At 41.3% G+C, this 25,156-nt stretch overlaps 2 protein-coding genes across 2 annotated transcripts; one reads left to right on the forward strand and one right to left on the reverse strand.

Moving 5' to 3' along the window:
- Positions 1 to 1,785: 1,785 nt before the first annotated feature.
- Positions 1,786 to 7,568, reverse strand: LOC125715788 (histone H2A.V). The gene is made up of 5 exons (XM_048987733.1): positions 7,420 to 7,568; positions 5,171 to 5,248; positions 4,955 to 5,068; positions 2,484 to 2,613; positions 1,786 to 2,297 (listed from the first exon to the last, which is right to left on the reverse strand). Exons 1-5 carry the CDS (start codon positions 7,420 to 7,422, stop codon positions 2,236 to 2,238), a joined length of 387 nt encoding a protein of 128 aa, XP_048843690.1. The 5' UTR covers positions 7,423 to 7,568; the 3' UTR covers positions 1,786 to 2,235.
- Positions 7,569 to 8,159: 591 nt separating this feature from the next.
- Positions 8,160 to 12,127, forward strand: LOC125715775 (transcriptional activator protein Pur-beta-like). Its single transcript, XM_048987691.1, has one exon. It carries the CDS (start codon positions 8,370 to 8,372, stop codon positions 9,270 to 9,272), a length of 903 nt encoding a protein of 300 aa, XP_048843648.1. The 5' UTR covers positions 8,160 to 8,369; the 3' UTR covers positions 9,273 to 12,127.
- Positions 12,128 to 25,156: the final 13,029 nt, after the last annotated feature.

Genomic DNA, 25,156 nt, shown 5'->3' on the forward strand with positions numbered 1-25,156 from the left:
ACCCTGTGGTAAATTTCACCAAGCTGGGGAAAACCTCCATTTTAAAGTTTTCAACAGTTTATCTAGTAAACGGCACGGGGTAAAAAACTCATTTAAAATAAAAACCTTAACGTAGAAATCGGGGCGTCAGTCCTTAACGGAACACTCAGTCACACTCTGAAAAAAACTTACTGATTAACCCACAGAGCAGCAGCACTAACGCAAACCAACAACATACAACTCAATGGTTAAATCACTGCGTAGGTTACTGCACACCAAATCAGCGATTTCTTTGGCTTGGTGCCCCAAGGGTGACACCAGTTACGACTGAGCTTACAGGGACTATATCCAACCTCGACATCAAAGCCAAGGAAAGAGGTAAAGAGGAATGTCACGTGCATCTAATCTAGGCGATGCAGCTGTTTTTAGGCACAGATTTTCAACAGTATTCGACATTGAAATATTTCGTATAATTAGCATCTTATCTGAAGAACAAATCAAACTGGAACAGAAAAACATATGGGGTTACCCATATTTAAATGGATCGCTCTTCCAATGAAAGAATGGCTTAATTTGCAAATGAGGATCTTCCCTCTGGTGAATATGCAATTTGATTTTGAATTATACTTGTTTTAACAAGTCAGACTAAACTAAATCTTTGGCAAGATTGAAATCTATCAGAGAAAACACAGGGCAAAAAGCAGGGGTCACACTGGATGGGAGACCAGGCCACTGCAAGACGTTCACACACTGTGCAATTCAGAGATGAATGTTCATGTAACATGTTTTGGGAGGAAATCGGAGCATTTGAACGAAGCCTACATAATGGAAGAACATGCTTAGTCCACAAACACAGAGCAGGGACAGGTCACATGACATCACCTACAGAACCACAGCACAACCAAGTTTTCACTTATCTTCCTAAAACTTGCAAACCTATCGGAAAACTTAAGTACTCAGGTTCCCATGTACAGTGTGTCAAAAGTTTTGACACGCCAAGCTGCCTATGAAGGCAAGCACCCGTGTCACATCACATGACTTGGCCACCTGACCTAAATACAGTAGAAATGGTTTTGGAGGAATTTGTCCAGCGTAAAGGAAATGCAGCCAATGAGTGCTTAATATATTACAGGACGTCCTTCAGGACAGCTGGAAAAACATCCCAGGATGCCACCTTGTGAAACTGGTGTAGCCAATAGGGTTTGCAAATCCCTGGAGAAACTCAGGTTAAGGACCTGGCTCAAAGGCCCAGTGATGGGCGAGTGGTACTATAGTCACCCCATACCATAGCAGCAGAAAAGCACCTCTCACAGTCTGCTGAGCAGCATTCACCTCCAGATTCAGTGCAAGCCGTATGCATCTATAGCCACTGCAAACCTTAATTTTGAAAAACATGTTCAACATAAAAATACTTACCTGAAACACCCACTTTGTGACGATAAGGAAAATCTATGCCTGACAGTACAGAAATAAATGTGAAGCATATTAAATCATCACCCCACACTGGACAAGATGAGAAATCAAGTTCTTGAATTTCTTCACCTACAGTATACAGCACATGATCAAAGGATGCAAGTATACAATGCTGAGTAATGCCCAGTAAAGATACGGAATCCTAAAACTTCCTGGATGTCAAACCTTAGAAAAATGCTGAGTGAATGGATCTATATGCTAGTAACTCATGGCTCCTACTCTTAATGGCTTGTGAAGGACACTCAGAAATACCCTAATCAGCAGCCACACGAGATAAAAGGGACAAAAATAATAACGGTACTCAGAACACTGAAAACAGCTGAAGATGAAGAATCGCAGTGAATGAACTTGAATTGTTATTGTAGTATTGCAGTGCTTTACATCATGTCTTGGCATTAAACACAACAGCCGACAGTTCATATGAATTCTATAGACATTCAAAAAATACACCAAAAATAGGCACAGTACTGCAAGACCAATGGAAAAAGTTATTTTTTTCTTTTAAAGGTTAACATTTCCATCTTAGTATAAAACACTTTACAACCCTCACCAATCAAAATCAGTCACAAGAAATTCAACCCCCCCAAACTGTCAATCTAAAAACAAATGATTCGCTTTAGTATTTGCGTAGATTTTGAAATATTACAATGCCAAATCTTAACACTTTAAACTACAACAAATAAAAATGAAAAACAAAAGAATAAACAAAGGTAGCCTGAGCTGGGTGGCATCTCCATCTGCACAGTTTCAGTGGAGGACACACAACCCAGGTAGCCACATCTCTTATGCAGTCTTCTGCTGGCCCTTCTTCCCAATCAGAGACTTATGGATGTGAGGAATGACACCTGCAGGGAGAGAGAGAGACACACAAAAACACTCATCAACCCACAGCAGAGCTAAAGGGCTTAGCATACATCCAACTTACCAAAGAATTAAAACTGCAACCAATTATTTTTCATTCATCTGTATCCATTTGCAAATTGCATTTAAACACATGCCATCCTCTGATGACTGAACCCCAGTGGACTTACCTCCTCCTGCGATAGTGGCCTTGATGAGTGAGTCCAACTCCTCGTCCCCACGAATGGCCAACTGTAGGTGACGGGGGGTGATACGTTTCACCTTGAGATCTTTTGAAGCATTTCCTGCCAACTCTAACACCTGCAACACAAAAACAGCAATGTGAGTGACCAGCTACTCCCCTGAAGAATGCAAACGTCTCACTGTGATGTTACCGTGTGACTCAATGCTTTCGCATTTCAATGAACTGAAAAAATGCATCTAAAAATTAACCTCCTCACTAAAATGATTACAAAACTGCAAAAAAACGGCTATTACGTCAGATGAGTTCCACTGCAAGCATGGAGGTAGGTTCACAAAGTCCAACCACTGTTTCCACTCTAAAGCATCAATTCATTGTTCCGGTTTCACTTTTCCTGCAAACCTAGTCATTAACCCGCCAAAAAGAATCAATCATTCATGTGTTACTTCCAAAGTATTTATAATTATATTCATACACATTACATGCTGTATGCCTAACTTGAATAGCACCACTGTCTGGGACAAGTTTTTCCAGTCCAGTAAATTTGCCAAGCACTATGTGAAATATTAAATGTTCACATCAGGTTTTTTCTCAATTCCGTTTACTTTTTGTCACAGTATATAACAAAAGGTTGCATATTAGAACAGTGAAAACTGAGTCAAATGAAAATTTGACAGATTGTGGCAAAGAGACACCAGTAACAACTGCAGTCCATTTAATTAAAATATATAACTGAAGATTCATCAGCAGAGTGATCTTTGAAATACCTGCAATATTAAATGTCAACACCATGGATTATAGATATCAGCCTCTGAAGCAACCGGAGACAAAGTCAAGAAATGCCCTAGCAAAGCAGCACATCTCACGAGTGGGTAACGTTCTGTGTCATTGTAATTCAATTGAGGGCTATCGCACAAAATGCAATACAGGGAATACAAATCCATTTCCAATAAAGTGGGGACCCTGTGTAAAATATAAAAAACAGAAAGAAATGATTTACAAATCATATAAACTCATATGTAATTGAAAAAAAGAAGACATCAAAAACAAAATTTCTCAATAAATTTGATGCCAGCTACGTTACAAAAAAAGGTGGGACAGGACGATTCTGATCAGCATCACATTGCCTCTTCCTTTAACACAGTAAACATTTTGAAAACTGAGACCAGCTACTGAAGTTTGGAAAGCAAAATGTTGACCCATTCTTGCCTGATATAGGATTTCAACAGCTTAACAGTTCAGGGTCTCTTGTCATATATATATATTTTTTTGTGTTACAATACATCAAATGTTTTTAACGGGTGACAGGTCTGGACCGCAGGCAAGCCAGTCTAGCACCCAGTCTCTTCTCCGATGGAGCCGTGCTGCCGTAATGCACGTAGTATCGCATTTCCTCGCTGATATATACAAAGACTTCCCCGAAAAAGATGTTGTCTGGAGGCAGCATGTGTTGCTCCAACACCCACATATATATCATTCAGCATTAATGGTGCCTTCCCAGACGTGCAAGCTATCCAAGCCATGGGCACTAATGCACCCCATACCATCATGGATGCCGGCTTTTGTACTGGTAACAAGCTGAATGTTCACTCTCCCGTTAAGCCCAGAGCACACCGTGTCCATGACCTCCAAAAAGAATTTGAAATGCTGATTTGTCAGAGCATAGGACAGTTCACCATTTTGCCTATCCTTCTTAAATGAACTTGGGCCCAGAGAAGTTGTGTTTCTGGGCCCATGTTTAGACGTGGTTTCTTTATGATTTATACTGCATTTGTGGATGCAGCAATGAACTGTGTTCACAGACAGTGGTTTTTGGAAGGGTTCATGGGCCCATGCAGTGATTTTCACTATAGAATCCTGTCTGCTTTTGATGCAGGGCTGCTTGATGACCTGAAGATCACGGCTATCCAATATTGGTTTTTGGCCTAGACCCTCACGTAGAGAAATTTCTCTAGATTCTCTGAATCAGATATTACATAGATGAAATTCCCAAATTCATCGTAATATTATATTGAACATTTGTCTTCAACTGTTGCACTATTTGTCCACGCTGTTTTTCCACAGAGGGGAGAATCTCCCCCCATCTTCACTGTACAGAGACTCTGCCTGTCTGGGAGTCTCTTTTTATACCCAATCATCTTACTGGCCTGCTGCCAATTAACAATTAATTGTGTGATATTCAATCCCGTGTTTTGTTGTAGCGTCACATTACTTTTCCAGTCTTTTCTTGTCCCGTCCCAACTTTTTACGTATGTTGCGGGCACAAATTCAAATTCAGCATTTCTGTCATAAAACAATTTCAGTTGATGTGCTGTCTGTATTTTATTTTCAATTAAAAACGGGCTTATCTTATTTTCAAATGATCGCATTCTGTTTTTATTTACATTTTAGACAGCATCCCAACTTTCTTGGAAACAGGGATGTATCTTAACGAGATGGAAAGGCTGGTATTCAGCCCACCTCAGCTGTAAGATACTCAAGGATGGCGGCACTATAGACGGCCGCTGTTGCCCCGACTCTCCCATGGCTTGTGGTACGGGTCTTCAAGTGTCTGTGGATACGGCCCACTGGGAACTACAGGAAGAACGAACAGTAATTCAGTGGCAGCACACATGTAGCTGACAGATGGATGTCTACTTGCTCATACTGTTAGGCAGCTAAGGCCGCTGAGCTTACCTGCAGTCCAGCCCTCTGTGAGCGAGACACTGCTTTGGCCTTGGCCTTCCCACTGTCTTTTCCAGCCTTTCCTCCAGCCTGAGAGGGAGATGACAAGTCAGACTGACGGAAAAGCCCAACGCTATGGTCCATGAACCCACCGCACATGACATTTAGATGGTTGCAGATGGATTTGGACTACTTGCATGAATCTCTTGCAGGACTTTGTGCGTTCCACAAAAAATTGGGTTTCTACCAGCACAAGTGTCAAATTTATATTAATACACAACCACCCGATAACATAAAACTTCACTACAGAATTTATCCAATCCATGTAGATTGATCAAATATTTTCAGAGCTCTAGACTAACTCTTTGCATTGGTTGCACTGGTGTGCCTAACCTTTTCCATTTAGGTGCACTACCACAAAATTTAAGGTGCACCCAATTTTTTTGAGGCAAAGACTGGCCCCTTCTCTGCCTTGGCTCTGACCTTGATGTTCTTCCATGAGTGTGAGTTTCAGGGGGGAAAAAAACCACACACACATATGCAGGGAAAGAATAGAAAAAAACAGACCTGCAAAACGTTAGGTGCACCAGTGTGAGTAAGGAAATACTTTAGTCACACTGGACAGATTTTTGGTTGCACTTATAACCAAACCGGTCACACTCTGGAACCCTGATTTTGCCTTGAAACAAACAAACAAAAACAAAAAACCATTATTAGTTTTGCAAAAAAGGAAACCACACTTAAATTAACTGCTCAGTTTTTCCATTCTAGCGTAAGTGTCACAAAAAAAAAATCACTGCTATGACAAAAAGTTTTAAAAATGCTTTAAATAGATGGAGGGCAGCATAATGACTTTCCATCAACCAGAGCATAACTAGACGGTGGCATTTCAAACATCTCATTTAGCCTTTATTAAGCAGTTAAAGTAAAGAGGACACGGTCAAATTGATTTTAACACGCAAGCAGTGCACCCTAGCTTCCAGAAGCTACACTAAAGCGGCAATTACACGCTCAACTAATGTGCAGATGCCAAACAAACTCATTCTGTGCTTTACAGCAGGGGATTAGCCTTAGATTAAAAAAGGAACTATCCTATGATCGGTCAGTATTGTCCATAATAAACTGTGCAAAGAGAGAAAGTGCGAGTACCCAAAACTAAGTGCAGATAGCGTCATTCTGACAATTTAACTCACTGATAGTGCACAGGAATAATCAGACCACCTGCCATCGCACTACAGGAGTATTGAATCGTAGCCACATTTCACTTTGATCTTAAATGTATTATTTGCATTTAATCTTCAGAATACCATATCGCACATCAAGAAATACCCTTATCGTTAGCTAACACTTTACCCAAGTACTTTGCATCGGAAAACGGTTGTCAACGACACATTCAAAATCCTTTAGTATAATGCGATTACCAAAGCCCGACTTGATACTGGGAATTATCTGAACGGAACTGAATTTCTTACAAAAAACACAAAATATCCACTTTACGTGCATTTTACGCCAAACTAGCTTTTCCCCCCTCTTAACTGCATTTTAAACGTTGAATGTACTAGTTTACAGTGATGAACCATCCAACCGCGTAGCCAAGTTACCCGCAGATCACGGCGCTGTTTTCCCGCCAACAGAGATCTTTTTCAAATACACACAGGTATAAAGACCCAAATGAACAGACTCCAAAATATGGACATTATACAGTGGCTGCGAGTACAATACAGCAAATCAATGCACTGCAATTCATACACAAAAAAATACAGTGCACGCCAATCCAAGGAGTTTAATTAACGGGTTACGGAGACAAATCACTCCCAACGTCAACCACTCAACTCTAGATGATGAAGCTCATTTAACAAATATTAAGCAAATGAGGTGTAGTTAACTAACAGTTCTACTAAAAGAAACCAACCAATTTAATTAATGGAATTACCGTATTACCACCAAAAAGCAGCCCTATTTGATTAGTTCGCAGAAAAAAAGCCCCGTCCTTTAACCATGAGCACTTATAGGAGTGCAGAAGTTGATCAAAGAGGACTGGATTACTAATCACTTGAATGCTAGAGAAGTTGACCATAGCAATATTAGTAAGCAATCATTTAAAAAAATCACAAAATTGAAAAATTAATTAGCGCCGGCTTACGGAATTAGCTTCTTATAACATTCCAAGCTAGCAAAGTAAAACTTCAAAATCAGCATATGGGGAAATCACTGTTACATAAAGAAATGCAATCGATCGAGCGGGTAAAGTAAAATACTACCATTGTAAACCCTTCTCTGATTTTTCTACTTCGGAATCCAGATCTCAGCAAGAAATTTTCCGTTCGCGACGAAGAGAAACAATAAACCTCCTCTCAAGTCTGTTAGGGAGCAACATCTGAACCAGGCAGGATGACCAATAGCATCACGCGGTGCTGGTTTGAATAATTACTCCAGCCAATCGTATCTCCGTTTGTTTAAATGGCTCCCATCCCCCCACTTCAGCTTCAACTAGCGTTTTTTGCGCACGGATCTAAAACGAGGGAGGGATTGCAAAGACGCCGGAATAAATGCACGCAATTAATAATAGGTAACTGATTATGGTACATCCTATAATAACACTTAAACGGCACAACAAGCCGCTTAAAACCATGTGATAAAATATGACATTACACTTCAACGTCCAAAAAAGTCATATAAAACAGACATACTTTTTTATTTTGCCCTCTTGGGGAGAATAATTGGATGGATGGATGGATGTTTCGTTACAATTACATTCAACTTCGCTCCCTATAATACCAAAAGATAAACACACACTCCTTAGAAGCAAACTTACGGGACATGGATTTTGCTGATTATGAGAGTATCTAAACTTATAAAACTCCAGAAAGGTATTCCAAATGACAACAAAACGGTGACCAATAATAAAACACGTGATGACGGCATTGCATACGTCAGCACGGCGAAGCGTGCCAATAGGCCAGGGGAAATTACCACAATTAACACGTTATTTTACGTCCTGTCATGTCGAATGGATGCGCAGGTTTGCGTTACTGGCAACTGTGCTGTACCCATGAACTGGCGCAGTTAGTAGGTTCTCCGGTAACTGACAAGCCCAAGGCCAATGGAGCCGTACTGGGCGGGACTCCATCGTGCCCGCTAAGTGGGTGTGCGCTGGGACAGGGGGGAGGGAAAGCACGCAAGAGAGAGGAGCTGGCTGCTGGAGGCGAAGATGGCGGATGGAGACAGCGGGAGCGAGCGCGGCGGCGGAGGAGGGGGAGGCGGCGGCAGCAGCTTTCAGCACTTCCAGCGTGAGCAAGAGACCCAGGAGCTCGCCTCCAAGCGGCTTGACATCCAGAACAAGCGCTTCTATCTGGACGTGAAGCAGAACTCTAAGGGTCGGTTCATCAAAATAGCCGAGGTAGGAGCCGGCGGCTCCAAAAGTCGCCTGACCCTCTCAATGTCCGTGGCGGCTGAGTTCCGCGACTACTTGGGGGATTTCATAGAGCACTACGCCCAGTTGGGGCCCAGCAGCCCTGAGCAGATCGCGCAGTCCTCCGGGGGCGAGGACGGCGGGCCTCGGCGGGCCCTAAAAAGTGAGTTCTTGGTTCGCGAAAACAGAAAATACTACCTCGATCTGAAGGAGAACCAGCGAGGAAGGTTTCTTCGGATCCGACAGACAGTTAACCGTGGGCCGGGGTTCGGAGTAGCCGGAGGCCCTGGGGTCGGCATGCAGTCCGGCCAGACCATCGCCCTTCCCGCACAGGGACTCATCGAGTTCCGTGACGCTCTCGCCAAGCTCATCGATGACTACGGAGGGGATGATGAAGAGCTGGCCGGCGGCGGAGGGGCAGGCGGCTACGGCGAGCTCCCTGAGGGCACCTCAATCATGGTGGACTCCAAGCGGTTCTTCTTCGACGTCGGTTCCAACAAGTACGGCGTGTTCCTGCGGGTGAGCGAGGTGAAGCCCAGCTACAGGAACTCGATTACCGTCCCCTTCAAAGCGTGGAGCAAGTTCGGGGGCGCCTTCTGCCGTTACGCGGAGGAGATGAAAGAAATCCAGGAGAGGCAGAGGGATAAGATGTACGAGCGGAGGGGAGACGAGTCTGAGGGCGACGACGTGGACGACGACTGACCGAGACCCACTTATGGGTCCGGACAAGGGGCACGGAAAATACAGAAATAAGGGGGGAAAGTGCATGACGACCCGAACATTCATACTAATATCGTGGAGTAAATAAAGTACACATGACTGAGAGTGTCGTAAAAATATTGTCTACAGAAAAAAGTTTAGGTGGATAGCTAGTTAACTGGCTGACCTGTTAAACTTTCGTCGGTGAGACTTGTAATCGCTTAAGATGTTTTTAATGGTCGCATCTAAAATAGCATTTCTCCCTTTGGAACCAGCAATCGGTTTTACAAACTATATAGCTAACGCAGCAGCTTATTATACTTTGTTTCTATTAAAATATATATTTATACATTTTAAGACATTTTCCTGGACCCAAACAATTAGGTAGAAAAGTACTATAAATTATATAAAATGTGACTTATATTTGGCAGATTAGGGAGAGAGCATTAGTTAAAAATCAGCATCCATTACTATTTGTATCAAACACATGAATGTATCGTAACTCCACAGTAGTGAACAGTGGCTCGATTGGATTCGTTTGTAATGCAATGAACCTGCAGAACAGCCCAGTAGTGACTGTAGGTCCCAAACTCAAAGCTCGATGATTTGGCGGTTTAAGTGATACATGTCAATAGTACATAAAGCACACCACTATGTCAAACAGATAGGAGAGGTGCAAGGACTCGGTTCATGTCACTTTCATGCTGGTGGGGCTGCGGTCTGAGTCTGATTCCTAAGTAAATGATGCAGTGAGGCATTGGGGTTAGACTATCTGGGTGAGCCTGAGTCTGACTCAAGTTTAGGATGTGGTATGCCATTGGGTTTATGTCCCAGTGTGTTCAGAAGACACGCAGAAGATCAGTGCCGAGACAGATAGAGCACGCCGGTCCTGCAGTGACTGGGCCATGGATAACTCTTTGCACTTTCATTTCGCGTGGAATTTTTAAGAACCTGTTCCGACTGAGGAGTTTTTTTTTTTTTTTTTATCACCTTTTCAACTGCTATTAGAATCAACAGCCAATTCTGGACATTGCTTTACACCAGTAATCAAGCTACTTTAAAGGACATATTAATTGGGTTCATGGAACAATTTTGTCATACAATGTGTTTTGGACAAAAAGCATGGATGGGTGATTTTAAAAAGTATAAATGGGAAACGATAATACTTTAAAGGAAAAAAAACTGAATTAACCAACATAGAATTATTTTTAAATAAGTACATGGAAAATATATATGAATATGGGATTCTTAATGCTAAAGGAAAAAAAAACATTTATTTAAACAAAGCTGGGATGGAGAAGATTTGACCTGGAGGATTTTTTTCTCTTGAATTTATTTCATTTCCGGGAAAATATGGATGAGTGTAGCTGCACTGTTATTAAAGAAACAAACAAAAACATGACTCATACATGCATACATACATTACTTTACATTCTTTAGTACCATATTACACCTTCCCTTATCGTACATTTACATCCAATCTCTAATTACTAAACTCGTCCAATCCTGAAGTGAGTCGCTTGCTGTTTATTTCAAGTTATTTTTGTTCATTTAGGGCAACAGTGTAAACATCCAGATTTGTGTCCAGTGGTCCTTTTAATATTTTAAATTGTGCATGTTTGTTCCAGTTTGGAGCTGCCTTGTGTTAATTTATTGCATATTCTGAATGATGTATGTTGGTATTGATTGACTCTGCAACATTTTCTCTTTACTTTGTAAAGAGAAAAGTATGTTTTGAAAATAAGCAACAAAAAAAAAATCATTGTCTGGCAACAATTTGGAGTTCTTGGCACCTTGGATACACCATCAATGGCAGTTATTAGAGAATAGCTCTCATTTAATGATCTCAAAGTCCCTAATAATCTGCAGCAGTCCCTTTGTACCAGCAAATGGAAGTGTTTAGTGTTGTCTCCCACGTGTTGTCGCACTTTAAAACATGGTTTACTGTGCTGTTGACAGTCCATTTACCATGGCGTGGACATCTGCATTATATTTTAGTTTTACTCTTTTCTCCCCAGCTACGGATTTGTCAAACATTATGGGAGCAATAGTGTTTTTTTTTCTTTTTTAACTACAGCTAATGTTTATATATACACGTGTATATATAATTTATATATGCACACGTATGTACTGATTACATCTTTATTCCTGTACTTTGTTACGTGAAATGGCAGCTGTTTCATGTGTGTCCTGCTGTAATAATCTACCGATTTCCTTTCAATAAAAAAAATCAGGAAAAGACTTAACACCTTGAGACCAATGAGGACAAGAGCGTTTGTTAGTGGAATTATGCCCAAGGAGGATGATAGGCTACTGCCATTTTGGATCAAAGGCCTGCATATAAGGAAGGAATGATGTGGCTTGGCGTTGTCCTCAGTAGTATGTTGCTGTACATGATAACACAAAGGTGGTCTGGGGGGTGCTATTTATGAAGACACTGTTAGACATTGAGCCTTACATGACATCTTAGGCACATGAGATGGGTGAAAGGGAGTTAAAATTAGTACATGCTTATTAACTGTTATCTTACACTGAGATATTTAGTGCTGATTCGGGGAACACCATTGAATAGCTGCTGCAGACAGAACTGGACTGTCAGGCTAGTGTTTTGGGCATTTGACATAACGTGTTATTACTTAGTGATTTGGGCTAGTATTTTTACATGACACTGTGTAGAGAGATGACAGTGAGGTATTTTGTTTTTAAAACCCATCACCACAGATACTGCTTTCAAATTTTATGTTTGTGAAAAATGGCCAGCTGGTGGAACGTTTAGTTTTTTTCCTCCTTTTAGCTATTAACCATCTTTCAGTCTTGTCTATGAAACCAGAAATTTAAATAAAGTCAAAAAAAAGTTTTCCCTTTCATTTCAGCAGATTTGATATATAATGTGTTCACCGCATTAATTTCTCAGATAAAAATGTTACGGCAAATGTCCATGTGCTGTTTTTGGTACAGATTTTCCTGGTCTCAAATCACTCAGTGCTGCTTTGCATTGATTAGCAACAGAATGTGAGGTAGTTTAACATAATTCGCAGAGAGAAAAGCCGGATGTTACCATTCAGTGGGGAGAGACTCAAGTCTGCAACAGGTGCTAACTGAGAGAATGGCATCCCAAGCAGCTGCTAACAGTACTCAGCCTTTCTACCCTCAGCTGCCATCTGAACCAGAAAACTGCTGATTATTTATAGAGGAGGAACACAGTTGAGAAGTACAGGGTCCAAGCCTAACAATTGCTAACCAACAATTGACTTGTGAGAATCAAAGGAATATATTTGTCAGTTTAACAATGGAGGGGCATGTTATCCAGTGCTCTAGCTACTCTACAACATGCTGACTGCATTTACCTAAAGACAGCATTTGTGTGCTTTTTGTTTTTGCCACTGGGGTTCTCTGGTTGGGGAGCGTCAGTATTTTTTTGATGAAAATGGCTGATTATGTGGCCCCGTTGAATGAATACACATTTGTCCCAAAATGAGACTTGTTATGCAAAAGTGTGGACCATGTGTACTTCTGATAGAACATGTTTTAGGTTGTAATGCTGACAGCTGGATCAAAGAACGACTTTCCTCAGCTGTGCCTCCCAGTCAATGTGGAAATGACTTTTAGGCCAAAGTGACCATAGTTTACAAGACAAGTCCCTCTGACTAACTGGCTGAGATGTACGGTAAAGGCCAAATCTGACCTCCAGAACATCAGGTCCAGCTTCCCTTTCTTTAAAGCTGTGTGTTGGAAATGCTGTTTCTGTTGAGGAGATCATGAACAAAGATCAGGACACATCTACTGATATTTCACATATTAGCGAAATATTTTTGTTTAATGTTGGAGTACTGAGGACATTTAGAACCAGGTTTAAAATAGCAATAGCAAACAATTTGTATCACATTTAAATCTTACAATGAATGTTTAAAATAATCTACAGCTATACTATTTCAATATGCTACAATACAAAGAAAATCAATAATGTGAAACTTATGTACTAGAATGCAATTGGATTACAGCTCACAGATAAGTGTAATGGGTAGGTCCACATAGGTTACATATAGCCCTCTAAGTTGAGCCTTTTAACCTCAGGGTTCAGCATTAATGTGCTTTGAATCAAAGTAGTATATTGTTATTGATTTGATTAGGGGTAGTAATGAATGAATAAAACTGCTATTCAACCCATAGAAATCAAGCTTGCCATGTTTATAGTGTGCCACTACAGTAGGTGTAACTCATCAGCAATCTGTGTCCTGAACAGAGGCCAGTAGAATCACTGGCAGTGAAGGCACCAAAACACCATTTGAATTGAAACCTGTTTAGCTCACAATGCAGGACAATTACCCAGAATGGTAATTTGGCATATTAAATCAAACAGCATACCTGTCATACTTTAATAAGCAAAACTAAAACTAGACTTATCTTTTTTCGATTGGATATTACTAGAGTATAGTTTAAAAATGCAACGTATGTTTGTATCGAAAAAATCAACTAATGAAAAGTGCAGTGCCTCCATGCCTTGTGTTTGCATTTCGGTAGTTATACGACAGTCCTTCACTATACTACCGGAACATACTGTATACATTTTTAATATTCCTATTTATAGCTATATTAGTGTCTGATTTCTCTGTCATCAGTCATCCAAGCATAATGATGTGTCCTGCCACAACTTTACAGGTAATATAAAATCATGCCATATAGATGTTATTTATATTTATAAGATCTCGTGAAAATTTGATTAAGAGGAATAAGAAAGCTATATGCAGTATTTTACATCAATACTACCACTTGTACAACAAACCCAGGTTTATTTAATAGCTGTGACCCTTTGAGGACAATTAATTTCCATTTCTCTGTAAACTGTCGGAGCTCTTGGGATGATGTTCACATGATTTGTAGGTTGATATGGTTTCTATGGAGATATGCTACATATGGTTTCTATGGAGACATGTGGTGTAGCGTGGGATCAGGAGACAGGTATAAATTGGTGCATTTTAAGTCTACTGAAGAAGACATTACTGTCTCAACAAAAATATGAAAGATGCAAATTTGCCTCCTCTTCTAATGTGCAGCCTTCTTCTGAAGTCAGTTTGTGAATCACCTCCTGTGTCCACCCCCTGTCTGAGCTCCAGTGCTCAGACAGATGATAGCTCACTGGCCCCTCTCGCTGGCGAGTACAAGATTGCGGAAGGTGGGATAGAGGGACACCTCAAGGGCATGTAACACCACACCGGGCTCCCTGCCAGCTATGCCAGTGGAGTATTTTGCACACTTTTGTCAGTCCCCATGATTCAGGATTAGATTCAAACCTCTCTGTAGGCCAATGTTGTGGGCCAGACTGCCATAGAGAGCCTGGGAATCGCAAGATTAGCAGATAGAGAGGCAAAAAGCCAGGGGCATTAGCCTGGTGAGTAACCCCCCCACCCCCCACACACACACATTTTACCCACTGTCATTCATTATGCAGCAACAGATTGTAACCACAAGCTTCCCATTATTCCTGATAGACTCACATAAAGACGGTGGTTATCTATGGACGAAGCAGAGGTCTTCAGCACTGACCAGGATGCATCAGAATCCTTGACTGATCTTTGGCAGCAGACAGACACATGCGTCACATTCTTGTCTTTTAATCAAGAGTAGCATTTCTGTCACCATCTAGTATTTCCTGTGACCATCACAGGTTTTTTATTATGAAAATTTACAATATGTAGCAAAAATGACAAAAGGATAATCACAAAATAAAGGAACAGAACGTTTTTCCCATATTCGCGGGAACGGATTAAATATTTTGCATATTCAAAATTGTGAGAAGAAATGAGCTGCTGTGGATATGACGAGTTTATAAAGTTCTGGCACAATGACGATAAACTTTTAGTATAGGCAGTTTTTAAATGACTACTTAAAGTAGGTAAAGTATGCATATAAAATAACTTTTAACTAAATTTTTTGTTTGATGTAATTGTTCTTTTTTAGTGTTGTCATACTCTCCAATATGTTCAAAGAAAGATAAATTTCATGACATTCAATAATTGTGCTTAAGAAAAGTTTGGCAATGCAGGTAAATTTGTACGCGTGAGAACACACTGATCCGTCGTTTGGTCCTTCTCTCTGCACACACTCCTCTCCCCTCTCGTTGCGCGTACTTGTGTGCCTATCTGTGAAATGGATCCGCAGCCAGTAAAAGAAAGAAGCTCAGCTTCCCCGGTACGTAACGTAATATATTCGACGCCAGCCTTGGCTGCAAGTTTGCCTATGCACTATTACGGTAGCAGTACTCTCTGGGTGTATGACAAACAGAGGATGGGGAGCAGCGAGCAAAGAGACGGAAACTGTGCAGGGAAGCGATCCCGCGCTCCCAGGAAGTCGCCGCAATCGCTGCCGGGCTCCTGGGCTCGCGCACTATATTTAGACCATGTTGCCATGTGCACGGAAGCGTGAGCGTACGCTCGCGCGGGTAGCGGGAATGGTGTGTGCATGCAGACCACACTCCAAGAGACACCGATATCCGCTGAAAAAGTGTCGCTAAAACCCTCACGTCTGTCATTTTTTAAAATGTTTTAGATTGATCAATATTTTTTAATGCTTAATATATACATTTAATTTAATGTTAAAAATGATTCCATTTGTTTTGTGTCATGTCGGGGCATAATAAAGACGTTTCACACTGCGGCTTAGGAGCAACACGGGGATATTTTGTAGAACGGTCTGACCCAACGGGAAACAAAAGGGACAAAAAGTCAAAACAAAAGCAGGTAAAGGAAATAATAGTAGTAATGACACTTTATTGAAATTCTCTTTTCGCCTACCACATCTTGCTCTCCTTGACACATGTAGGTGAGATTAAGCTTGGCAGTGAAAGGCAGCCACCTGCAGCAGCACCCATGGAGCTGGGGGTTAAGGGCCTTGCTTAAGGTCCCACAGACATGGCTACCCTGCTGAAGCCAGGCTTGAACCAGCAATCTTCTAATCACTGCCACAAATGCGTAGCCCACCCAGGCACACAGTGAGGATTACCAAGTGCTGGAATTACATGCCAGGAAAAGAACAGGGACAGCAATCAACAAACATCTACAGCACATACAAACTCCACAATGACTAACTGAGGAACAGGGCAAAGGCAAGCACATGTAGTAAATACACTGGTAACAAGGGTTAAGCAAGACAAGTGTGAACCATTACAATGATCCAAACACTAGAGACTAACAACAAGGAACAGGTAAAGGTCATTAGCAATCACTACGGACTCAAACGCTAGAAATGAGATGGCCAGTGACACCTGCTGGCCAAAGAGGGAAACAACAGACAGGGCATGGACTTACCCTGACATTTTATCTTTCTATCAACCCATCTTTGCCCATCCTAATTCCAGTAGTGGCGTGCCCTGCCAACAACATATCTTCATTTATGCAATCTCAGCCTATACATAGTGTGTGTATATACACTGAACAAAAATATAAACGCAACACTTTTGTTTTTGCTCCCATTTTTCATGAGATGGACTTAAAGATCTACAATTCATTCCAGATACACAATATTACCATTTCTCTCAAACATTTCTCACAAATCAGTCTAAATGTGTGATAGTGAGCACTTCTGCTTTGCTGAGATAATCCATCCCACCTCACAGGTGTGCCACATCAAGATGCTGATCTGACATCATGGGTAGTGCACAGGTGTACCTTATACTGCCCACAATAAAAGGCCACCCTGGAATGTGCAGTTTTGTCTCACAGCAAAATGCCACAGATGCCACAAGCATTGAGGGAGCGTGCAATTGGCATGCGGACAGCAGGAATGTCAACCAGATCTGTTGCTCGTGCATTGAATGTTCATTTCTCAACCATAAGCCGTCTCCAAAGGCGTTTCAGAGAATATGGCAGTACATCCAACCGGCCTCACAACCGCAGACCACGTGTAACCACACCAGCCCAGGACCTCCACATCCAGCAGGTTCACCTCCAAGATCGTCTGAGACCAGCCACTCAGACAGATAATGCACGGCCCCATGTTGCAAGGATCTGTACACAGTTCTTGGAAGCTGAAAATGTCCCAGTTCTTGCATGGCCAGCATACTCACCGGACATGTCACCCGTTGAGCATGTTTGGGATGTGCTTGACCGGCGTATACGACAGCGTGTACCAGTTCCCACTAATATCCAACAACTTCGCACAGCCATTGAAGAGGAGTGGACCAACATTCCACAGGCCACAATTGACAATCTGATAAACTCTATGCGAAGAAGATGTGTTGCATTGCATGAGGCAAATGGTGGTCACACCAGATACTGACCGGTTCTGAGTCCCCAGACCCCCAATAAAGCAAAAAACTGCACATTCCAGGGTGGCCTTTTATTGTGGGCAGTATAAGGTACACCTGTGCACTACCCATGATGTCAGATCAGCATCTTGATGTGGCACACCTGTGAGGTGGGATGGATTATCTCAGCAAAGCAGAAGTGCTCACTATCACACATTTAGACTGATTTGTGAGAAATGTTTGAGAGAAATGGTAATATTGTGTATCTGGAATGAATTGTAGGTCTTTAAGTCCATCTCATGAAAAATGGGAGCAGAAACAAGAGTGTTGCGTTTATATTTTTGTTCAGTATATATATATATATATATATATATATATATATATATATACACACACACACACACACACAATTTATTCACAGTACCGACTTATGTATTTCCAAAAAATTATCCAGTTTTACTCTTGAACACAAAAACAATGCTTTTTTTTTCAAACACATCACTCCCATTATGGGAGAAAACAAATTTGAAAATTGAGTACATATATATTGAACCAGTTGTCATAAACTGAGAAGTATAAGATGGGAGGTCGATGTTCTAGGCGGGGGAAAAGTCAGGTGATGGAATCATTTTGTCCCTGTGCCTAATTATCAATAATATAAAGCAATATGTTTGCTCTTGGGCTCCCAGCCAAGCCTTGCTGCCAAACCACAGTTATTATTATTCCCAAGAGTCAGTGGCAGTCTTGTTTGCCTGCGTGTTTCCCCTGTACGGAAACTGAAATATCTGTCTTTTGTTTTTATTCTGACCTACATTTTTGCACAACCTGTACCAAAATATCCATGTTGCCCTTCCTGCCCAACATCATCATCCCAACCAGAGTAAGTCTTTAAAAATGAATTTTTAGTAATGCATGTAAACAGAAACAAGACTGTGAGACTCCCTCAGGTTAGGATGGGGCACAGAACCATGTGACAAGGAATGACAGAAAGTTTGCTAGAGAGCTTAACTAGAGAAGCTAGCCAGAGTAGAAAAATTTGAAACAAATCGTTGATAGTAATCGGCCAACACCTATCTTTTTGCAGAGGTGGCCATCAATGACTGTTGGATGCCTTGACATGCTGCAGCCAGTCATTACTGTACCCTTTACTGCGGTCTTTCAGATGGTCTGTATTATGGTAAACATGAAGACGAAGCTTGTAATGCAATTGCTGAAGCGTAACCGGTGACTCACACAAACCAAACAGAGGTATGTAAAATTGGCACAACCCAAATGGAAATAAGAAGAATCTGTTTTCTTAGAAGATAAGAGAATCTGACAGTAGCTCTTGGTAAAATGTAATACTGGATAAACTCAAGCTATACCCAAGCGATCTGGAAATGAACTGATATGCATTGAAGTAGATGCTAACACAATGGGGCTATTCTGGTCTCTGAGAGTGTGGTCTCTGTGGTGCCCTGTGGGGTCTGTGTGGCTGGAATTGGAGGGGGGGGGGTTACACGTCCAGGGGCCCTTGCTATGGAATAAGTTTCGCATCACAGGGGAACAAAAACAGTTGGTTCAGAGATACTCCCTCTGAAGCGCTTTACTTACATTTTCTGATCCACTTAGTAGCAGATGCAGTAACTTCCCCTTTATGACCTGCAACATCTCTTCAGCCATGTCTTAATTGCAGTATCTTCATTTACTGCGCCTTGTGCTCCAAAAAAAATAAATAAATACAAAACAGACACAAAACCACACCCTTATCCAATGGAGCAATGAGATCCCATCCCAGTATGAATGCAAGGAGACACAATGATGCTGTGTCAATGCCTACAAGACTGACGACTTGCCAGTCAGGATCTCACGCTTAACCATGTCTGTATGATTGCCTGGGTAATGAAATTAAGCCATTAAGCTTTTGTGTTTTTGTCCCCCCAAGGGTCCAATCATTAGTTTATGATGGGCAGACTTCCTGTCCTTATCTTGATGCCTTTCTGAACCAGCAATGCCATGGTTTGTTATACGTCATTGTAAAAGTAAAGATATGTAATTTCCCAGGCTGGAAACCATGTACGCCCCAGACAATGGTGCATGCATGGTAATACCTAGATCAGTGTCATGCTGAGAGTGTCATCCTATGATTATTTAAAATTCCATGCAGAACAAGGAGAGCATTGACTAGCTGATGTTACCCCCCATCCTATAATGAGGGATATCTATGCCCTAGCAGTATGCATACATCCCCATGAACCAGAAGTCGTTCAACAACGGCCCTCCTATAATTTTTTATCTTTTTTATCTGGGAAAGTCTTTTCCCGGAATATTAGAAAATGAAAGACTCAGGCTGTCTGATGCCAAAGCCCTGTGTAAATAAGCAAGACTTATTGGATTGAATATATATAAATATATTTGTACACAGCCTGGAATTCTACAGATTTGTCCATATCTCCATACCCTACCTAGATCACGCATGTTTTTCAAGCTTTGGAGAATGAGCGATGCCTCAAACTACAAGCCCTTATTGATGTCTGAGCAGCTCAGTAGCTGAGCATGACCAGAGTGTGAGTGGAAGTGGCCGAGAACTTGAGAACTAACGGTCCTGCCTTGTGGTTCTTGCTGGAGCTCCACAGGTTTCTAAGGGGGGCAACTTTAGGGCTGAGGTGAGTTTTCCTTATGCATGAATGAGGTGTGGACTGTGAAGCATTATGGAAGGCTTTCATGTGTGATAAGGGAGAAGATGGAGATGAAGGGTCATGATGGGGGGCAATGGAGAAAGAGTTTTGGAGGCTGCCTCATGTCAGGGCAGATGGCCAGACAGGTGGTCCTCAGCGCACTGGAGACGAGGGTGACGGCACCAGGGATAACATGATGTCTCCTTCAGGAAACGAAAGACAGGCTGTTACAGGGCCACCTGCTCCATCATGTCCTTCACAATATGTCAGTAGCCATCACTGCACTTGGGAGGTGCACATGAGGGACATCAGTGGAGAGCCACATGCAGAGTGTGACATGCATGGGCAGAGTCTCCTGCTGCAGCGGGCAAGCAAGCAAGGCCTGTGGATGCTTCCCTGCACCAGTGATGGTAAGGTGTTCCGGGACTCTGATTCATGTGGGGTAGGGGATAGGTAATGCAGGGAATTCAGGAGTCTTGGGCTGTGACCATAACTATGGATGGGATTACTAGGGGGTGGAAATAAAACCGAAATAAAACCAAATGGACACATTTTATATGGAAAAGGGGGCCGGTGGTACAAATAAAAACAAATCATCTGACCCTCTCTCCTGAGATGGCTAATGTGGCCCCCTGCCTTCTCACAGGGATTAACAACAGCAGACGCAGCAGCAGAAATAATATTAATTCATCTAATAATAATAATAACAACAACAACAATAATAATAATAATAATAATAATAAATCTTGACAATTTTAAGTTTTCCTTGAACCATTCCTAAAAATCCCACAAGGGGGTGCTTTCAGCTCATTCCAAAGGTTTGCATGTGACACAATAACAGCTTGCAATTCTCACGTTTGCCACCCAGGTTCCCATGAGTCTCAATGGTACCCTGGGGGGAGTAGGCTGTTCACAGGAAGTAGTCAAGCTGTTATGGAAAGGAACTGTAAAAACAACCCCACCTGTATTATATTTTGCCATTTCATATGCTATTTACAAGTTTATTAAAAAGTGGTTTGTGTTTTTATAATTAATCCACCACAAAATGCATGATAATCTTTGCTGTGATTGACAAGTAACTACTTTTTATTTTGGCTAAATATCTGGTTAATTGGCAAGTAAATACTTTGTGTTTTGGCTAAATGTCTGTTGTAAACAATATAAAACATAAATTAGTACACCCTCCATGAAAGCTAATGAATTCAGTTATCTCTCTTAACAAACTATAGTCTGTTTTTCAATATGTAATATTGATCAGCAGATTTCTGCCTGTTGAACCATGAAACTCAAACAGGTGTAACTGGTTCATCCTCACCAGAGCATTTAGGCCATTTAATAACATCCAGACATAATGCTCACAATGATACCACTTGAGAGAGAATTGTCTGGAGGCTTAAAACTTTTCTTGCACAAAAAGGACAAGTACTGAAGAGGATTTGCAAATATCTGGTATTTAACCAAAACACAGTAGCAAAAGTAAATGAAAAGGTAGGGGCTCAACTGAAAAACAATATTGAGATGAAATAATTTACCATATCGCCAATCCCCACAAGATCCTACAAGAGAGAACACTACCTTCTCCCTGTGCCTTGGGTTGTTCAGCACTTTTTATGTTAAAAAGTGACAATGTCCCTGAACATTCACTGCTGCAATCCAGAGCAGGTATAAAATGCTGGAGTAGGCAAGTATGTCATCTGACCTCAACACCATTAAGCACCTTCAGGGAAATTTGAAGAGGGAAGCTGCACAGCGTTAGCCCTCAAAAAACAAGGGACCTGAGGAGGTCATTCTCCAAGAATGGCACAGGACAGATGTAACTGTAGGCCATGAACTGGTAATATCATTGCCAGGAATGGCTGGTGCAATGCTAGAACGTAATGATGGACACACTAAGTATTAGAAGATTGCTTATTTGTAGAATTTAATCAAGGGTGTACTCATCTTTTCAATGACAGAATTAAGATATGTTATACTATTTACCTTAAATTCAATTCACTTCCTTAATGTCATTGTACACATCAGCACATGACTGAGTGATGCAAACAAAAACACAAGGCATACAAGATATATAACAACATTCACAGGACAGCCAAAAAAAGGGTGCAAAAATACAAATGTGGTAGATAGTATGTGGGGAGCAGTGCATGGGGTTATATGTGACAGTCATTTAATGCCTGGTTATGTCACAGCTGGGCATAATGGACAACGGTCCACTGTGCAGCTTACAGACAAGGAGAGTTTATTACCAACTTGACTCAAAAGAACAATTAACAAAAGGGACCATGGTGGGTCTAAACTAAGGCAAGTAGGCACTCTAAGAACTTAACAAGGCTGAACTAAACACAAGAAAACACAGAGGGAACACATGGACTTGAAATGACTTAGTGGGGAACATCCAACAGAAGTATGTTCAGGTACCATAGATATTAGCAGGTAACACATGCACTGACCAACAGAGAATCGTGGCATGGAAAGGCACATATATATAGAGAGAACAAGATCTAAACAAGGAATAAATCATCATTAACAATTATTCAAACCCAGAGACTAGGAGCTACGAGGAACACAGGAGATGCAAGGATTACATGACTTAACTACAGAAGTGGACAGAGGCAGGGATAATCAGGAATCAGCCATCTAGAATACAGATAACAGAATGGTGACACCTGCTGGCCAAACTGGGAAACGACGACCAGAACTGGACAAGGCAAGGGACCAATCCTGACAGCTTAGAAGGTCATTTATGCTGCATACTACAGTATATGCGGTTTAATTGCTTCACTAGACCTTTGCCAAAGATGTAGTAACAGTGAACCGCTGTATTAGATTTTCTGTAGGATCAGAGTCAAACCTCTCAGAGCAATACTAGGTCAATCGTGTTTACTGTCAGTTTTGCCATAAATTTGAAAATGCTCACTGGTCTGAGGTATCTTGGATTATAAATAGGTCTTGCACTGATGTGTGCACTGTGTTAGAAGATGGTGAACCAGTTCACATCCTGTAGCTGCCTGGGAGAGCAAAGCCCTTAGCCCCATCTTCTCCAAGGAACCTGTCTGATCCTCACTCGTATGTCACTTTGAGTTGGAAAAAAAAAAATCTGCTTAGTAATAGATGTAATGTAAACGTTTATGTGGCCGTCACCCAACATTCATCCCAGTGTATACAGATGTTCGTACACTGCTGTGTCTCCAGCTGTATGTTATGACATTTGCTCCTGCTTTAGAAAAATCTTGGAGTGGTACTTTAAGTCCCAAAATGGAGCTGTATGTGGCGAGCTTGTTTGATCGAGCAAATAAATCAGCACTCACTGAACTCAGTCCACTAAGTATTGATTTGGAATGACGCACAAATAGCAACAGATTATTTTATTCACTGGAGGTAACAAGCTTTTAATACTGTCTCTCTTAGTCATCTTCTCAAGCAAATGATAGGCAAACCATCAGATAACAAGGTACCTATAACATTAATTGAACTGCACTGGTTCCCAGAATAGATATCATATGTGGAAAGATGACCAAGGGGTCTGATATTTCACTGACACCTATCATTCCAAGCAGTGAGATTAATTAGCATGAATGAGATATAAAAGCGTATCACTCCTAAATTCTCAATAGTACCAATGCAAGGGGTTGGACAGGGTGTCTACAGTCAAGCCTTTCTCCCCTGCATGGGAACAATAATGCCTAGCAGGACTCTCCTTTGCAGTAATTGATGCTATTCCACAAAGCCATACCCCGTGAACTCTGTGCAATCATAAATGGATGACTTCAGCTCAGTGGTGAACCTCGCAGGACAATGCTTTATTGATCTCTTGGGTTATTCCTGCTATTTTCGTTGTCTGCTCTTGATAGTGGTTCAGATTTATTTGGCAGTGATTTCAACATCTTGTTATTGACAGAACAGTGCTTGGGTGACACTTGATGAATTTCTTTTCGCTGCAGGAGACAGAGGCCTGCTGTGAGGGGAAATGCATGGCAATCACTATCGGCCCAGTCTGATGCATCAGTGACAAATGTGTTTCTCTATCATGCCACTAAACCAAGCTGATGGAATCGGCCTTTTTCTCCACTTGAACCAGGGAGAGGTAGATGCCAGCGTTATATAGGGAGTATGGCACCTCTAGGTAGGCTGGGCCACAGAAGCCAGATAACCATTGTTTAATTTGGATGCTTAGACCGATGGCCAAGTCTCTTAAAATTGATGACTAAATTGTTTAAGAAAAACAAAAATACATAAATATTTAGCCATTAATTAAAAATAAAACAACTTTATATTTAACTTTTTATTTTGTCGTTATTGCGTCAGACTATAAAAACCAGACAAAGCTAGGATTCAGTCTGATTTGTTATCATCCAATATACCCCCCTTAGAAAAATGAATACTGTTATGACGCTGTATAATAATACTTCACTATATTATATGAAGTATATATGAAGTATGATATAGGCAGTCTCAGTTCCCAGCTCCAGTATTCAATATCCCATTTACATATTTTTTTTGTAGCCTTACTTGTTCTCTCTGGACCTCAGTCCATTCTGGTATGTTTGTGCATGTTGGCTATAGGGGGCTCTGTTCCTGAGCCGTGCAGGTTTCTTGCTGCAGCCCAAAGACAGGCAGTTAGGCGAACTGACATCCCTAAATTGCTCATAGGCTTGTGTGTGGATGCCCCTTCTCCCTCCCTGATATTACAGCTGGCCATGTATCATTTTCCTCAATGCTGTATTGGAGAAGATTAATCTTTTTCTTTATTTGTCTTCAATTTAACACTTGACAGCAGAGGTAATGGAAAACATATTTGATTAATGGGAAATCAAGACAATGATTTATATTGCCGAAGAGCATGTTGGGGCTGTACAGAATATAGAGTATCTAAATGAATGCAACACGTACATGAATTACCTCTTAGGATTTCGTTTCTTTTTACCTTCATGTGTCTGTAACCCACTTGGCGGTGTTACTTGGGAAGGCAAAGGTCACTGATCCTTTAA

This window comes from Brienomyrus brachyistius, chromosome 2 (assembly GCF_023856365.1).
Source record: "Brienomyrus brachyistius isolate T26 chromosome 2, BBRACH_0.4, whole genome shotgun sequence".
In the NCBI taxonomy this organism is placed as follows: Eukaryota; Metazoa; Chordata; class Actinopteri; order Osteoglossiformes; family Mormyridae; genus Brienomyrus; species Brienomyrus brachyistius.

Excerpts from the sequence above, each read along its gene's own strand:
- LOC125715775 (XM_048987691.1), top strand. The coding sequence starts at position 8,370 with ATGGCGGATGGAGACAGCGGGAGCGAGCGCGGCGGCGGAGGAGGGGGA.
- LOC125715788 (XM_048987733.1), bottom strand. Across the intron at positions 5,069-5,170 it reads CACAGAGGGCTGGACTGCAG|TTCCCAGTGGGCCGTATCCA; the intron begins GTAAGCTCAGCG and ends TTCTTCCTGTAG. Across the intron at positions 2,614-4,954 it reads TTGAGTATCTTACAGCTGAG|GTGTTAGAGTTGGCAGGAAA; the intron begins GTGGGCTGAATA and ends TTTGTGTTGCAG.